The 17795-nt window shown below is 47.1% G+C and overlaps 2 protein-coding genes across 2 annotated transcripts; one reads left to right on the forward strand and one right to left on the reverse strand.

Moving 5' to 3' along the window:
* The first annotated feature begins 4114 nt into the window (after positions 1–4114).
* Positions 4115–12035, forward strand: RPL7L1 (ribosomal protein L7 like 1). The gene is made up of 7 exons (XM_080916767.1): positions 4115–4315; positions 5054–5162; positions 5901–6061; positions 6770–6907; positions 7643–7752; positions 7898–8117; positions 9577–12035. Exons 1-6 carry the CDS (start codon positions 4275–4277, stop codon positions 8104–8106), a joined length of 768 nt encoding a protein of 255 aa, XP_080772893.1. The 5' UTR covers positions 4115–4274; the 3' UTR covers positions 8107–8117; positions 9577–12035.
* Positions 12036–12191: 156 nt separating this feature from the next.
* On the reverse strand, positions 12192–12812 carry PEX39 (peroxisomal biogenesis factor 39). Its single transcript, XM_080917280.1, has one exon. It carries the CDS (start codon positions 12797–12799, stop codon positions 12491–12493), a length of 309 nt encoding a protein of 102 aa, XP_080773406.1. The 5' UTR covers positions 12800–12812; the 3' UTR covers positions 12192–12490.
* Between the last annotated feature and the right edge of the window lie 4983 nt (positions 12813–17795).

The raw sequence follows: 17795 nt of genomic DNA on the forward strand, positions 1-17795 counted from the left end.
GTGGCTCACAACCATCTCTAATGGGATCTGGCGCCCTCTTCTGTGTGTCTGAAGACAGCTATACAGTGTGTTCATATACAGTAAATAAATAAACAGGAATCTTTCAAAACCACATGGGCATGGTGGCCCATGCTTTTAATCCCAACACTTGAGAGGCAGAGGCAAGAAGACCTCTATGAGTTTGAGGCTAGCCTGGTCTACAAAGTGGTTTTGAGGCCAGTCAAAGGCTATGTACATAGTAAGACACTGTCTCAAAACACACACACACACACACACACACACACACACACACACACCAAAACCCAAAACAAACCCCCAGCAGAACAACAACAACAACAACAACGAACCCTAATATTTTGCAGAGGACCAGGGCAGCTCACCACCATTCATAATCCCAGCTCCAGGAAATCTGATGCCCTCTTCTGACCACTGTAGGCATCTGGCATATGGCGCACATATATACGTGCAAGCAAAACCACATAAGAGAAGTGTAAAAAATAAAAAAATAAAAATAACTCTTTTGTTGTTTTAAATCATTTAGGGGAAATGTTGCCGTAGGTCGGGGGGAGCAGAGCAGCTGGATGGACAGATCGGCAGGCCTTGGGCAGCAGAACCAAACGGGGCCAGGACCACACTCACCATGCACCTGATACACAAACTGCTCTTGTCTGTCTCTTTGCCCATTAAGTAGGACGGCTTGTCCTGGCCCTGTAGTTGGGGGATAAAATGCAGCGAAACTGAAGAAAAGATTGTCCTATGTTCTGTTAGTTTGAAATAACATGGAAACCATCTGGACTTTTTGTCTGTTTAGTGTAACTTGTCACCCAAATCTGCTTCCTATCCTAGTTTTCCTAGGCCCCTCCTCCACCCTCAAAAACCTGCTGCCTGTCACAGGCTTTCTTTCTCCCAGTGGAAGCCAGAAGAGGTCATCAGAAAGTCAATCAGCTGGAGTTACAGGCAGTTGTGAGGCACCTCACATGGGTGCTAGACATGGAACCCAAGTTCTCTAGAAAAGCAGGGCTCATTTTTTTTAAAGTTTTATTTATTTATAATGTATAAGTACACTGTAGCTGTCTTCAAACACACCAGAAGAGGACATCAGATCTCATGACAGATGGTTGTGAGCCACCATGTGGTTGCTGGGATTTGAACTCAGGACTTCTGGATGAGCAGTCAGTGCTCTTAACCACTGAGCCATCTCTCCAGCCCTCAAGGCTCATTCTTAATGGCTGAACCCTTACTCCCACTCTCCAATGCCTATTTTTTTTTATCCAGATGAATAGCTGTTGCTGAAATCCTTTCCCTCAACTCCAGACTCATCTGCTCATCTCTCTTTCTTAACCTGTACCTGACAGCCTCTTGTCACTCTTGACAGATGTCTGCTCTGAACCTTGGCAAAACCTTGTACATTTTGGCAAAAGTAACTCGGGGAGGAAAAGGTTTATTTCACTCACAGTTGCATACAACAGTTCATCAGCAAAAGCAGTGAGGGCAGGAACTCATATAGAGCAGGAACATGGAGGCAGGAGCGGATGTAAAGGCTATGGAGGGGCATTATTTATTGGCTTGCTCATTATGGCTTATAGAACCCAGCCCAGGGATGACATCACCCACAGTGGGCTGGACCTTCCCCCATTGATCCCTAATTAAGAAAATGCCTTACAGCTGGAATCTATGGCAGTATTTTCTCAGCTGAGGTTCCTTCCCCTCTGACGGCTCTAGTTTGTGTCACAAAGCTGGCTAGTAGACAACCAGAAAAACCTGAAACAGTGAGATGGATCACCAGGAGGATTACATTCTAAAAGAGGCTGTGTACAGACAGGCACTGCAGTTGTAATTTCTTTTAAGGGAGAAATTCACAAGAAGCCTGGGATAACATTAGGAAATAGGAATGGCCATCAACAGACTGAAAACCAACCAACCAAACAAACAAACACCGCAGAGATTTCAGAACTTGAAAATCAACATGGAGCTGGAGAAATGGCTCAGCAGTTAAGAGCATTGACCTCTCTTCCAGAGGTCCTGAGTTCAAATCCCAGCAACCTCATGGTGGCTCACAACCCTCTGTAATGAGATCTGATGCCCTCTTCTGGTGTGTCCGAAGACAGATACAGTGTACTCATATATAATAAATAAATAAGTCTTTTTTAAAAAAAGAAAACCAACATGTCTCCACAGTTTCACCACCTCCCACAGTTTAATCCTTCTCTAATAATGGACAGCTGAAATAGTCAAGAGCAGAGCCTTTGAGCCCACGCTCACTGTGACATACCCACTCCAACAAGGCCACACTTCCTAATAGTGCCATTCCCTGGACCAAGCATATACAAACCACCACAGCCATTAAGTATCCGTACCACATTCTCATTAATATAATGCGTCTTCCCCAGACTACGACATACGGTCAGTGCTCAGAAACACAATTCAGTTGAACTACTTATGGGGGCTACACAGGAAGTAAGGAACTGAACAGAACCTGTATCTTCTGGATCAGAATGTGGACAGGTCACTCAGCTTTGAGAAAATCTCCTAAACTTAGATCTCAATGTTCCATTCAACTACTGGGAAGTTGTTGGTAACAATGAAACTCTTGTTCAGTGATATTGTTAATAAGATAGGATCTAACTTTTATCTACAGAAAGTTACAAAGTATTGGGTTTTGTTTTGCCTTTTTTTTTTTAATCCTTTGCTCACTGAATGTTCTGCACTTAGCTAAGTTTTGTCTTTACAAAGACACCGTTATGGTTCTGAATGAGCCTCAGGCCCCCATCCATAACACCATGTTGTTGCCCCTTTTTACATTCACAGTTATTTTTGAGACCAGGCTGGTTCTAACTCACAGAGATCCACCCATCTCTGCCTCCTGGGTGTTAGTATTAAAGACAAGTGCCACTACACTTTTTAAAAAAGATTTATTTGTTAATTATATATAAGTACACTGTCACTGTCTTCAAACACACCAGAAGAGGGCATCAGACTTCATTGCACAGGGTTGTAAGCCACCATGTGGTTGCTGGGAATTGAACTCTGGACCTCTGGAAGAGCAGTCAGTGCTCTTAACCACTGAACCATCTTTCCAGCCCCTAAAATAAGTTCTGGCTGAAACCTGGGATTGAACCAGGGACCTTTCAGATCTTCAGTCTAACGATCTCCCAACTAAGCTATTTCGGCATGCCTACTATTCTTTATTCCATGTGTGTGCCTGAGGCCAGAAGAGCTCATGGATCCCTTGAAAATGGAGTTACAGATGGTTGGGAGGCATCATGTGGGTGCTGGGAATCAAACCTGGGTCCTCCAACAGCTGAACCATCTTAATCCCTTAATCCCCAATTCATTTTGTGATGAGCAGCTGGCCAGGACATTAGCGTCTGAGTGGACTAGTTTCTTAGTGTGTGCCAATATGATGTACCAACCCTCGGGTACTTAACAACTCCTCGCAGAGTCCCACTGTAGTGAAGTGGTGTAGTGATGTGAAGAAGAGACACAGAGGAAATAAGGGATATAGGATAAAGGCTGTGGCGACACCTTCAAATGTTAAGTGACAATGTCCCATACAAGAGCATAAAACAGCATTGTAGTAGTAGAATGTGGCAAAGTGAGTAAGTTCTGCGATACTTAATTAAACAAGTGAAGGATGAGATGAAAATTAAGCATTTCTAGTTTCGGGCTCGACTGTTTACCCAACTTGTGCTAACACTTGGTAAATCTCAAAGAGCCCTCTAGCGGCTACTGGGAACGCCCATGTATTCATTATATGGATGAAGAAGCCGAGATGCAGGAAGGTAAGGAATTCAAAGTCTCACAGGGTCGGGGACACATTTTTATTTTCTCCAAATCCTCCACAAATAACCGCCACCCAAGTGTTAGAGCCAAGTTGGTCCCTCAAGTCTCCAGGGATGAAAACATCACCTCAGCAAGGACGTGGCTCGCCGCAGAACATGCGCCGGAAATGTGGCCCCAGCGCCATAGCGGAAGCTGCAGGTGCATTGTGGGAAGCCTTAAAATGTTCAGAAGCGGCTGGGTTCGAGACGCTACAGCCTAACTGAAAAGGGCTGGATCTAGCTGGGTATCAGACTGTAGAAAGAGTAGAAGGGATGCGAAGGAAATTGGAGGGGTCTTTGCTGGAATCAGAGCTAGCAAGACTATTTCTCAAAAACTCTCAGCGTCTAAGGAATCTCAGGCTGCCTGAGTCCTCCAGCGTGAGCGAGAGTCCCGTCTCTATGATCAAGAAGACATAGAGGCGGGCCTTTCTACCCCACCTGGTGAGGCTGCGCATGAGCAGTAGCTGGAGCTTCGGAAAGATGGCGGAAGAAGGGTGAGTGTGTTGGTCTTTGGGGGGCCTTGGGAATCCGATGCCATCCTTTCTGTTTGTATTCTGGTGATACAAAAAGATACTGTGGGCTGTGGAAAGAAAAGAAAAAGGCTCCTTGTGGTGCAGTGAAGATGGGGACTGAGATGCCGTAGGGCTCTGCGACCGTAGATCGGATACATGGGACGACTTTTGAGGCTACGAGGAAAGGCACTGAAGTTGGGGGGGGGAGAGTGGCTGGAGAATGCCAGTTTGGTTCGCTCAGTTTGGCTGTCATAATATGTTTTCTCACAGTTTCATACACATGTATAGTGTATTTTAATCATATCCCTTGCCCCTATCATCTCATTCCCCTCTTGTCTTTCGTCTTTCACCAAGGTCTTTACCTCCTAAATCCCTTCACACTTTCATCTCTCTCCCCCTCCTCACCCTAGCTTGACTTTAATTACTCTTCTTGGTGGATCTGTAACAGCCCAAACCCTTCCCAGATTTTACTAGAGTTTCCTTGCCGTTAGTGACAGTGATAGGGTACAGTTGTTAAAGCTCTTCGGATCAAAACGAACCCAGAGACCAAAGGTTTTCCCGTGATTTCCAAGGCTTTCGGGGGCGAGTGAGTACTGCAGGTCCTTGGTGAAGACTGATCAGAAACCATAGGTCCCGGGAAGACCAGGATCTTGAATTGGTTCAGAAAGCCACTGAATGTTGGTTTAGTAATTTTCGTTGATGTCAATTTTTCTTTATCAGGGAAAGAAAAAAGATCCCTTTGGTTCCAGAAAATCTCTTGAAAAAGAGGAAGGCTTATCAAGCCCTCAAAGCTACCCAGGCAAAGCAGGCTCTTTTGGCAAAGAGAGAGGTAATTCTGGGGAGCAAGGGGTGAGGGATATTAGGATTTGTAGTGGATGGATTTTATTGAAGGATGTTTGTCAAACTAGATTTGTTATCAGATCCCTCACTGGTTTCTCCCATGTAGTCCAGTTCTCCATTTAGCAAAGATTTACCCTACATAAGGGAAAAGTGAAGATGCTTTAAAGTTTTTTGTTGTTTGTTTCTTAGATGGGGTCTATATATATGCTCTGGAATACTTTCTGGCCAGGTTAATTCGGCCTGCTTCCGCCTCTGGCGTGCTGAAATTAAATTGCCAACTGTGGGACACTTTTATAACTTCTGCATTCTGGAAGGTTGAGACAGGAGAATGGAGAGTTTGGCTGTATTATGAGAGCCTGTCTCAAACCACAAGTATCCAACAATTTTTAAAGTTTACTTAGAGTCTGTGTATGTGTAGATTCTGAACATAGGATATACAAGATTTTTGAGTGAAAAGAGAAGAAAATCCGCTTGTATTTTGTGATTCCTAACATAGTGTTGGGTTTCATAAATGCTTGTATTAAATGTTTCCAGCATATAAACTTACCCCAAGCTTTTCTTCATAAAGTCTTCAGTTTTCTCAGTTCTTTCTTGGCTTCCTCATATGTCCTGTATGTAATGGTCTGCCCACCTTTGCAGAACATGGGAGAGATGAGCTCTCTTATAAATGGCTCCTGGGCCAATTGTGTAAGGGAAGACATGGTGATGTTTGTCTTCCCTGCCACAGAGGAAAGGGAAAGAATTCAGGTTTAGACGACTAGAATCTTTCGTGCACGATTCCTGGCGACAGCAACGTGACAAAGTGCGTGTCCAGCGACTAGAAGTGAAGCCTCGTGCTTTGGAGGTGCCTGATAAACACTCGTTGGCTTTCGTTATACGAATGGAAAGGTACAGTCCCTGTGTAAACTGTTCAACTTTAGCTGTTTCTGTGGAGAGATAAAGCTGAACCTGCTACAGTGATTGTGCTAGCATTAGGTCAGTCAGTGACACACACACTTAGGGTAAAGGGGGGGCTCTTTAGTGATACCCTATATATCTGTATATAGTACGAGCTTCATCGCAACATAGGACATGAAAGTAGGCCCAGCACTGAAGCATAGAGAAAGGAAGACTTGTAGCATTGCTCATGGACATAAGTCCTGTAGCAGTTTAAAGATGCAAGGTATGGTGCTAGGAAGCAGTGTCCACACGTAGTAGGCTTCACATTTGTCCTTACTTAAATAGAGCTGTGAGTTTAAAACTTACATGCTCTCCTTTTCAAGCCCCTGGACTGGACTTCCCTGGCTCTGATGTCAGGCTGAGATCTCCTGTGATCCATGCGTTCCATGCTTTTACTACCTACCTACTGAAGCGACCTGGCTTCCTTACGTAGACAAACTTGACCACATAGCCTACCATCCCCACTGCCCGACAGCACTCCCCACCAGTCCATCATTCAGGAACTGTGTCCTGTGGCACCCAGGGATTGTTCCACTCTGCCTCCCACTACACTGCACTCTAGGATGTGTTGTGTATCCAGTAGCAATCTTGCATTTCAGAATTGCTTGTAAACAGACCAGCATAGACTGGGGTCAGACACCTGACTGTTGGTTTCAGGATTGAAGGAGTGAGTTTATTGGTAAAGAGCACCATCATGAAACTTGGCCTGAAGAAATTGTTCAGTGGCGTCTTTGTCAAGGTCACCCCTCAGAGTGTAAAAATGCTGCGCACGGTGGAGCCTTATGTGACCTGGGGGTGAGTACTGTTTTCCATGTGAATTCCCTCTACTTTGAGTGTGTAAAACACATACACTGGGTATTGTTTTCCCAGGTTCATTCTGCCGTGGCCGGTCACCAGAAATAAAGAACCTTAGGACCTGGGGGAGGACCACTGGGGGAGCACCAGGATGCTGATAATGGCCGGGAGCTCGGGCTTACTCACTGTAGGTTAAGACTAGGTAAAATGGACCACAGGGAGATTTAACCCTCGAAGCCACAGTGGCAGTGATCTCTGCTGGGTTTGGTGGCTCACACTTAAATCCTAGCACTTGGAGGCTTCAGCAAGGAGGTTGCTGTGGATCCCAGGCCAGCCTGAGCTATGCTGCTGCGAGACTTTGACAAACAAAAACAAGCATGGTGCCTTGGGCCTCCAATCCCTGTGCACCAAAGGTTGAGGCAGGAGGATTGCTGCAAGTTTGAGGCCAGCATAGGCTACAAAAATAAGAAAACACTCTAAATTTCTAATTATATACTCAAACCCATGCTGGGATTTTCAGTTGGCTGGTTTGGTGGCTCACCTCAGACTCCCTGTGTAGCTCAGGACCCTCCAGCCTCTGTCTCAGGTGCTAGAACTGCAGGCATGAGCCACTTTTTCATTCTGCCTCTCAGTGTGTCTCCCAGTAGTGCACTCCTTGCTGGTGGGAGAATCCTTTACCTATTCTCAGCCAGTTCTTATTCTTAGTGGCCAGTGTCTCTTTTGTGCCCTATGTAGATTTCCAAATCTGAAGTCTGTCCGGGAACTCATCTTGAAACGTGGACAAGCAAAGATTAATGATAAGACTGTCCCTTTGACAGACAACACAGTGATTGAGGAGCACCTGGGTGAGTGCTGCAGCTTGGGGTTTGGTGGCTGTGATTTGGGACCCAGGGTGTATTCTTGGACCCTATAGTCCCAGCTTTTTTCTTTTTTAAAACTATATACTGGGTAGGTAGTGAACAAAGGAAACTACACCCTCTTATTTTTCAGGGAGATTTGGTGTCATTTGCTTGGAAGACCTCATCCATGAGATTGCCTTCCCTGGGAAGCATTTCCAGGAGATCTCTTCATTCCTGTGTCCTTTCCACCTCTCTGTGGCCCGTCATGCCACCAAGAATAGAGTGGGCTTTCTCAAGGAGATGGGCTCACCTGGTTACCGGGGTGACCGCATCAATCAGCTCATCCGGCAGCTCAACTAGAGCAGGAGCAGGTGAGAGTGTGTGCTACAACACTGTACTCGTGTTTCCAAACTCAGGGAACGGGGTGGCTGGTAGGAGAAACACTGCTCAAAGTCAAATGTTGGGTCCAAGCTGGCAGCCTGTGCTCTGCTCTAGACAGCTTGCCAGCCTGCTTTCTCTTTGTTCTGCTTTCTCTAGAGATCTGCAGGCAGCTCTGTGTTCTACTTGGGACTTGATAGCTCATCTCTTGCAGATTATAAGAATACCTTTTTATTGTACTTCTCAGTCCAGATGTTTACTCCAGGTTCCCATGAATCAGCACCCCATAACCCAGCTCCTTAATTCTTAGGAGACAACAAATGAACTTTTTCTTTTAACTTTACAAAAGAATTCAGAGATCTGCCTGTCACTGTTAAGTACAGACAATAAGCTAGCGGTGAGACCACATCCTGAATGAACATTTCTACCACACCTAACCTTGTTCTGCCCCAGCTAACCCTGGACTCAGGAATCTTTCTGCCTTTGTACACATAAACAACAACAAAAACTTAGCTGTGTTGGATCTCCTATGATCACCACTCTCTAAGTCTCTCTATCTCCTTCCTTATCTTTCTGAGTTGGCTTATAGGCTTACAGGACAGCTGCTTTTGCTTCTTTAGGTTTGTTAAGCCCCTCGAGTAATTCATATTGCATCCTTATTTCTTGAAATTATGTTTTTGAACCTATGTATTTAGGCTGTCCTGAAGGACAGTTACCATTTTGCTGAGACATTAGCCACACCTTCACCTCCTGGACTGAGGCTGTCTCTGATTATCTTGGAGTCATTGACAGGAAGGACATTCCTGAGGAATGTAAATTATACAAACAGGCCTTACTCCAATAGCAGCCATCCACACCTGTGGAGGCCCACGCCTGCTGGCCTTGTCTCAGGGGCAGGAACCACATCATTCTGTCCCCCATCAAGGTCACGCCAGACTCCGTAGGTCAGAGGACACTTCTCTCCCTTATTAGTTCTGAGAATCTTCATTGGGTAATCTTCATGGCAAGAAGTCTTACTCAATGAGGCATCTTGTCGGCAGTTTGTCTGACATTTGTTTGCTGGGCCATGCTTGTCAACTAGCAATCCCTCTGAGCTGGATGTATAGTTGTTAGTTGAGAAGTAGCTAAGGATGCAAGTTCCTAGACCCAGCACTGCCTCTGTGTGCCGGCACTTTAGAGCCCTCTGAAGACAAGCGTGTTGACCTGTTGGAGAGGGACAGTGCCTGATGCAGCCTTGACCGTTAGATCACAGGCTAGAAAATATCTGTGTTGCTGTGGACATTTACCCTGCAGTGGAGAAGAAATCACATCAGAAACTAATTTTGGAAGGACTGTGAAGCCCAGTTACCTGTTTTGTTGAAGGGATCGTAGCCTGGAACACTGTTCTTGTTGCTTGCTCTCAGTCCCAGGTTTCAAATGGTTTGTTGACACAGCTGTGTTTTCCTTTCTTAGGTTTACCAAAAACACGTATTGGAAGTGTTTTTGTTGTTTAAAATTATCAAGTATCTTCAGAGAAGATTATATTTTCTGCCTTCAAAAACTGAAGGAAGGGACCGGAGAGCCAGAGTGGAGTGTGAGCATCGCTGACATTTGACACAGCCCAGCTCCATGGAAACGGATGACAGTTCACATTGGCCGCCTGTCACTGAAATCAGCGCTCGCTGTGGAGGAAGGAGTTACCCTGCCTTCTATCTTGGTGTTTAATGCTGGGTGGGCAACTAGTCCAAATACCCTCCCACCCCTCCAAGACTCTTAAAGCAGACCAAGGGCTTGAATCTGGACAAAGAGGGTTTTGGTTTTATTTTTTGTTTTGTTAAGATAAGTGGCTTTGTGTTTGGTTTGGTTTGTCCAAGGCCGGGTCTCCTTGTATAGTCCTTGCTGGTCTTAAACTCCAGAGCAGTCCGCCTCCTCCTCCTCAGATTATAGGTGTATAAGCTGAGAGCTTGTTCCTCAGACAGAAAAGGCAGTTAGAAAGGTAACAAAGGCCATGCTTGGTCTTGTGGTGTGAGGCCATGTTGCAACTACTGTCTGTTTTTCCACCGCTCGGCCTTGCTGGCCTGGCCTGGTGTCACTGCATTTGTACCCTGACCTGCAGTGACAGTCCTTTTCTGTAGCTCAGGATTTAGTATGCAGGATCCCTATGCTAGAAGAAACATACATGGGGCTGGAGAGATGGCTCAGTGGTTGAGAGCACTGACTGCTCTTCCAGAGGTCCTGAGTTCAATTCCCAGCAACCACATGGTGGCTCACAACCATCTGTAATTAAAAGAAAAAAAAAGCCATACATCCATAGATTGTGCTTGGAACTCCATGACAGTGATACATACCCTCTTGACACCTGAAAGTCTTTTGTGAGCACAGCCAGCTCTTTTATGTACATTGGTCCATTAAGCTAGTCTCATTCTGTGTTACAGGAAGGCTGACGTTTAGCCACTTGTTTTCTAATAAGAACTAGTGTTTGGCTGGGCCTGGTAGTACATACCTTTAGTCACAGAACCTGAGAGGCAGGCAGATCTCCTGAGTTCAAGGCCAGGCAAGCCAGATCTACAGAATTCCAGAATACCCAGGGCTACACAGAATATGTAGGACAAAAATTAATGCAGCAATAGACTTGTTTCCTAAACCACATGTGCCCAGGAAATGCCCACTAAATTTGGCTTAAGAATTCCCATCTGCCCTTTCCTTAAAACCCACACCAGGAGTCCACATTCTTAACAGATGTTTCCCTCTCCTGTAACCTTGGCTTCATGGGCTTTCAAAACTCAGCTGTGACGTGGATCAGGTATCTGTGCCGAGCATAGTGACGGCTCACCTTCACTCACAGTGGGGCAGAGACAGGTGGATTTGAGTTAATGCCACCTTGGCCTACACACCTGCCTCAGCATGCCAGTTACAAGGTTAGTGATTCCAGAGGAAACCAGCCAGAGACCAGTGTGTTCATTATAGAGCTTGGGGAAATGGAGCTGACCAAAAACACATTGCAGTCTTGGAGAAACAGTCACAGCTGTGTAGCATTCCGGGATATAAATCTAGAGTTGGGAGTGCTTGCCTCCTGTGAGGTCCTGGATGAGCTTCCATTTCTGGATTTTTCTATATAAAAGATTTGTTTTTATGTGAGTATATTCCATCATTTCGGGTCCCAAAGTAGCCTTAAAGTGTCCCCGTGCCCTGGGAGTTGCTGGCAAATGAAGGCTCACAGATGTGCAGGGTGAGACCATTTCTAGGCCCTATGCAAAAGCAAGTGCGCTTAGCACGTGCCTCCAGCCCCAAAGGTATTAAAACGGCTTGTGAGCACTGTGACCAGGTGGGCTAGCCAGGGTTACATAGACTCAAAAAACTGTGCTGTTGCCCTGTAGCTATGAGTTAAGGCTCCCAAAACAAGACGTGCATCTGTCCATATTGCTGGAGATCAGCCAGGTCTAGTAGCTACTTAACTACATGGATAAGACATCTGGGCAGCTAGTCGGCTGCCATTTTGGTTTTGTAGAATATCGAGAAACAGCCACTGGTCCTATTTGAAAGACTGCTGGGAGGCTTGGTGTGGTGTCACTATGGAGATAAAACCCACGTCAGACACTGTCCAAAGTCAGCCTTTAGGGGGCCGGAGGAGCCCGGTTAAAAGCCCAGCCCCAAGGCATCTGACACCTAGCACCTAGTTTCACAAGTCTTACTGGGTGGGGGAGATGGAAAGGTTGTGAGCATCTGATGTTCTTTCAGAAATCATGGGTTTCATTCCAAACAACTCCAGTTTCAGCCTTGGAGATGGCTGAATGGGAGGTCAGGTGCATAGTGGGAGAAGAAAGACTTCACATGTGCACCAACTAACAAACCGCCTCTGCTCGCACTTCCTCACTTAGCTGGTTCCAGATTCCATTACAGATGGTTGTGAGCCACCCTGTGGTTTGCTGGAAATTAAGACCTCTGAAAGAGCAGTCCATGCTCTTAACCACTGAGCCCTCTGTCCAGCCCCTTATACCCACCCAACCCCAAGATCTAGATCTTTCGGGGAATCAACTTTTTCATTAAACCCAAACGACTGCAAAATTAGAAATGTCTTTTGGATTATCAGTTTTACTTTATATCTTGAGAATAAGGTGACACAGGAGGTCGTGCCCTGTTACTGTGACAAGGGAAAGTTGTTTCAGTTGCACAAACGAAGAATACTGTATGAAGTTGAAATTCAGCGTCCAAAACCAAAATTACTGTTAACATTGAGTCCCCCAGGCATACTAGGTCTGACTGAGACAGGTCATGGGAGATGCAGAAAGATGAAGAAAGGTGTACAGACTCAAGTTCCTGTAGGACCCTGTCACGCCGTCCGGATCTCAGCTGTGAAACACCTAGAGCTTCAGGAACCCCTTGGGCCTCAGTCCAGTTGGGCGGCAGGGCTGTCCTCGGTCGGCTCCTCGACCTTTGGAGGTTGTGTCTTCGTGCCGAGGGCTGCGGGGCGGGATGAGGTGGCCGAGCCCTCGTCTTCCCAGGGCTTGGGCCTCCTTGGAAGCAGAGACGCGGTGGGTTCACCCTGGGTCGCAGTGATGTGGCATTTCTCCAGGCCCGGGAGCTCCTGGCCTTTCTGGACCAAGTGCAGGAGCTCCGCCAGGGTCACTGAGGCAGGAGCCCGCTCCGCAGACACCAGTGCTCCGCTCGGGCTGCAGACACCACCACGCACGTCCATGTCCCGCCACCAGGTCAAGCCGCGGACTGGGCCACAAGCACTTCCGGGTGGCTTGGGAGCAACCACCTTTCTGGAAAGGAGAGGGGAGGCTTCATTCACATCGTATCAAGAACTTAGCCCAGGGTAGACCCAGAATCCCGGCTATTTGTGCAGAAACTGCAGCCTCAGTTAACGTCTAGCTCTTATTCCACAACGTGAGATAAGTTTGGGGGCGAGGGGCTGCAATGAACGAGCCAAAAAGAGAAGTTTTGCACCCACGGAGACAAGTGTGAAGAGGCGTGGCTGTAAAAAGCACCTCCCTTCGACAAGTGCAGATTTGCGCGCTGGGTGCGCAGGATCGGGAGGGTCTTTGTTTTTGAGTTTGAGTCTTGTTTTATAAGGTCTAGACTGTCTGTTTGCTTTTCCCAATTAAGTGCTCGCTCTTCACATTTGTTAATTGTGATACTAAGGATCAAATCCTTGGGGGTTTTGTTGTTTTGTTTTTGGGTTTTGTTTTCGTTTTGCTATTGTATGGGATTTGTTGTCTGTTTTGTTTTCAAGGCAAGTCATTTCCCACAGTGTCTGCTGAGCTCCAACTCCCAGTTCTGATGTTCTGTATCAAAGTTAGCCTGACAAGATGCAGTGGCCCATGCCTGTAATATACCATATGCTCGGGCCATAGAGCCAGCCTGAGCTATATACTGAAAAATGTAAATATATGATAAATAAACAGTTTGATCTGGCACACCCAGAAATTAGTAACACATACTTGGCATAATTTTAATTAGCACACAGCATGTCCAATGAAACCCAAAAAGTGGGCAACTTTCTCCCCATCCCCATGATGTTTTCCAGGTCTCTTGTAGCCAAGGCTGACCTTGAACTCATTGTGTGTGTGTGTGCACGTGCGTGTCTGTCTGTGTTTCTGTGTGTGCATGACTGCAAATCCTTCAAAGGGCAGAACTGTAGGCAGGCCACCGCACCCACCCGGTATTTACCTGGGTTTGTGGGTATTCAAACTTTGACCCTCACACCGGCATGGCAGACATTAACTGCTGACCATTCCGAACTCTAGTTTTGAACTTCTGGCCATCCTCCTCCCCAGTGCTGAGAATGCAGGGGTGCATGTCCAGTTTTGTATGGTTCTGGGACTAGAACACAGGAGTTTATATTAGCCAAGCACTCTTCAAAGTGAGCTGTGCCTGCTTCCCCTCTTGGACACTGTTCCTCATGCAATGCTGGACCTCTTAAGACTTTCCATATTGCAGAACTGTGAGAAGTAATTTCTCCCTTTGGGAACTGAGGATTGGACCCTGGGCACTGTACACTAGGGAAGCACTCTATCACTGGGGTATATCCTGAGCGCAGTTTCTTTTCCTCATAAATAATGACCTAGTGTGTGAGATTTTGTCAGCACCATAAGATAAGTGGTTTCTATTACTGTCGACTGAAGGCATTTTGGTGCAAGCCTTGCCAGAGAGCATGTGGCTGTGCACAGTTCCAAGGGCTGGGAAATGGACCTCTGCCAGGGACAAGTCACGGGAGTAGGAGAGTAGGGCTTATGATAATGTCACTCTACGTGTGGCTTTACATGGCTAGTGTGATGCAGCACGTGATGTGACGTGGCATCCATGTTACATGCCAGATAAAAAGGTCCATGAATGGTAATGATTTTTAGGTGTCTTTGACCCTGCATCCAGTGCCCACCTCAGCACTGTAAGGCTCTGGGGCCATTTTTCTTTTCTTTTCCTTTCTTCCTTTTTCTTTTGGGGACAGGGTTTCTCTATTTAACAACCCTAGCTGTCCTGAAACTGGCCTTGAACTCACAGAGATCTATCTTCTTCTGCCTCCCGAGTGCTGAGATCAAAACCACCACAGCCTGGCTTATCTTTTTAACTTTTCTGCTTTATATTTATTTTATTATGTGTATCTATGTCTGTGTACCACATGCATGCAGTACCCACAAAGGTCAGTAGAGGGCATCAGAGCCCTTGGTTGTTAGCCATTCTATGGGTGCTGGGAATTAACTGAACTCTCTGGTCTTCTGGAGGGACAACCAGTTCTCTTAACCACTGAGCCATCTTTCCAGCCCTGGAGGCCATTATTGAGGATCCTCGGTGATCTCTCCTGTAACCCCTGAAGCTGACTCTTCATCCTAGTTCATCCAAACCTGAAACAGTGGTTCAGTAGGCTCCCTTGCCTTCTAGCTTCTGGGTCTGGTCAGGAGGTAGGAGAGGGCAAAAGGAGGAGAGAAGAGAAGGATATGACAGATTTCTTTTCATTTCTCCTCTTCAGGGTCACATTGGCAATAGCCCCTCCACACAGCCCTCTGACGTAATTCCCTTTCCACTCTCTCAGGTGCTGCGTTGCCTCCTGGGGACTCTCTTATCCTTGCCCGCCTCTCTGTCAATGGACTCTACTAAATCCTTAGAGTTTCCAACGCCCCTGTACCATTCTTTCCCTCCTCACCAGCACTAGAAGTGGTTCCTTCCAGGAGCAGACCTGAAACAGGGTTTATGATTGGACCTCCCACATGGTGGAAAGGAACATGGAAGGGTGACCCCATTCTGTGTGAGGAAATGGGTGGATAGATGGTGTGACTAGCTCTGCATGGCCATGTTGCTTCTGGTGTCTGCAGGGGAACACACCAAGGGTCCTCAACGTCTGGCAGAAGGTGGAGGTGCACCCTGGGGACCTTGGAGGTAGCTTGGATTGGCACCCTGGCTGAAGGCTGGCCTTGAGATATCATTGTAAGATCCCCAAGTTCAAATACTGATTAAATGCTCAGTCAGTCCTTTCTTTCTTCCTGTGGGAGTTCATTTTGTAGTCCAGGAAGGCCTTGAACTCATCACTCGCCCACCTTAGCTGCATGATTCTGGTGTGAACTCCCACGCCTGGCCTTCTATATCTTATTTGCAAAAGTCAGAAAGGTAAGAGTTACTGAGTGGACCTTGCATACAAACACACACACATACACACTGAGCTGGAGGTGCAGCTGAGTTGACAGAGCATTGGTGTGCATGAAGCCCTGAGTTCTGTCCCCAACATCACATGAGACCAAGCACAGTGGTGTGGTCCTGTAATTCTAGCCCTTGGGAGATGGAGGCATGAGGGTCAGAAGTTCAAGATGATGAGAGAGCAGACTGGACTCTGTGAGACCCTGTCTCCAAGACGGGGAGGGGGAGGGAAGAAGAAAGAGAGGAGGAGGGGAGAACACAGGACTCTTGGAACGCAAGGTTATCCAAGTTCATCTCCGTGGATGCTCATCCAAGAGTTGGGATTTAATATGTTGGCTCCAGCACCTGGAGGGGCACTAATATTAGTCTGTTAGTTTGCCTAATTAAAGCTGTAAAGTTTTACTAGCAGCCCACAGGTAATAAGCCTAAAATGCTAGGACTTCCCTGGCATCCTGCAGAAGGAATCGGAATGTTTTGGAGGTGAGAATGCCGGACTGAGTTTATTATATGAACTCTGGCCATCCCGTTCACACAGTTAAAGGAGCCAGAAGACATTTCCCAAACTGACTCTATTATGTTCTTTCTGTGCAACTCTCACTCACAAATATGTGCACACATCATCCACATTCATATAATATGCATCACACAAAGAAAGAAGGAAGGAGGGAGGAAGGGTGGGCGGGCGCGTGGGCAGGAGGGAGGGAAGAAAGGAAGGAAGGCAGGCAGGAGGGAGAGGCAAGGGGAGGCCAGCCAGCATCCCTGCTCTGACAGCTAAAGCCGCTGCATGGGTCAGCAGCGCTGGAATCCCTGGTCATGTAGAAGCCAAACACTGAGATTCTTCAAACACCAGATCTAAGCTGAGGATATGGCTCAGTGGTAGAGGGTTTCCTCAGCACACATGAGGCCCTTCATGGCTTGGTAGAGTAAATGCTCTCAGCAACATAACTTGGTTTTCCTCAGCCTGGCTTCCTCAGCTAGAAACAGGTAGTTAAGGCCCAAGGCAGGGGTTGTAATCTGCCTGGGTCTTATATCCGACCTGCACGTGACAGGTCCATGCAGATACATGGGCATCCTCAATTCACCCTGGGTGAGGATCTTTGGAAACTCCGGGGCAGGAAGACTTCCTGGGGCTTCTGGAAAGAGAATAGATGTGAGGGTCAGGTAGGAAAAGCTTCCAGACTGACTGTCCCTGCCATCCAAGAGGACTGGATATGGGTTACCAAAACAGTAGCTGCTAGCACTGTGGATCCTTGCCTTTCTGTCCCAAGGCCCCTCTCCCATCTGTGCATGTGTGGCTGTGGTGCTGTGGTCTCAGAGCCTGGGCCAGCACTTCCCCAAACTGGAGAATGACAGAGGCAGAGTCGTTAAGGACACCTGCCTCCCCTCCTCCCTCCATGCTGCACCTGGGCCCCACCGGGGCCTGGGAAAACATCGAGCAGACAGCACCCAAAGCTACCCCAAGGGCCCTTGAGCAGGGTCAGGAGAGAGCAGGCAAGTGGCCATTAAAACTTCCCTTCTTGGCACAGTGACACAGTGGGTGAGGCTGGCACAAGAATAAAGAAGAGGAAGAAATAAAGCTGTCATAAAAGAGACAGTAACGGGTATACAGAGCCTGCGAGGGTCAGCAGGGCTAGTCTGCAGCATTCTCAGGTTAATTAGTTCTTGTGTGCTTTACTCGCACCAGAATTTGTCTCCTAGCAGAGAGAGGAGGCAGAGTGGGTAAGATTAAACTAAGAGCGGGCGTGCACGCACACACACACACACACACACACACACACACAATTGTTTTTGCTTTTGTTTTTCCTTTTATTTTTGAGGCAGGGTCTCACATTTGTGGCTGGCCTGGAACCCTCTAGCACACTGCTGGAAGCATAGAGCGTACACCCTGAGCTCAGCTCCAAGAGAAAGCAGAATTGAGATCTTAATTCTCAGGCTGGAGAGCTGGCTCAGTGGTTAAGAGCACTGGCTGGTCTTCCAGAGGACCTGGGTTTAGTTCCCAGCACCCACGTGGCAGCTCTCAGCTGGCTGTAAGTCCAGTTCCAGGGACTCTGACACCCTAA

The sequence above is a fragment of the Micromys minutus genome, assembly GCF_963924665.1.
Source record: "Micromys minutus genome assembly, chromosome: 5".
Classification (NCBI taxonomy): domain Eukaryota; kingdom Metazoa; phylum Chordata; class Mammalia; order Rodentia; family Muridae; genus Micromys; species Micromys minutus.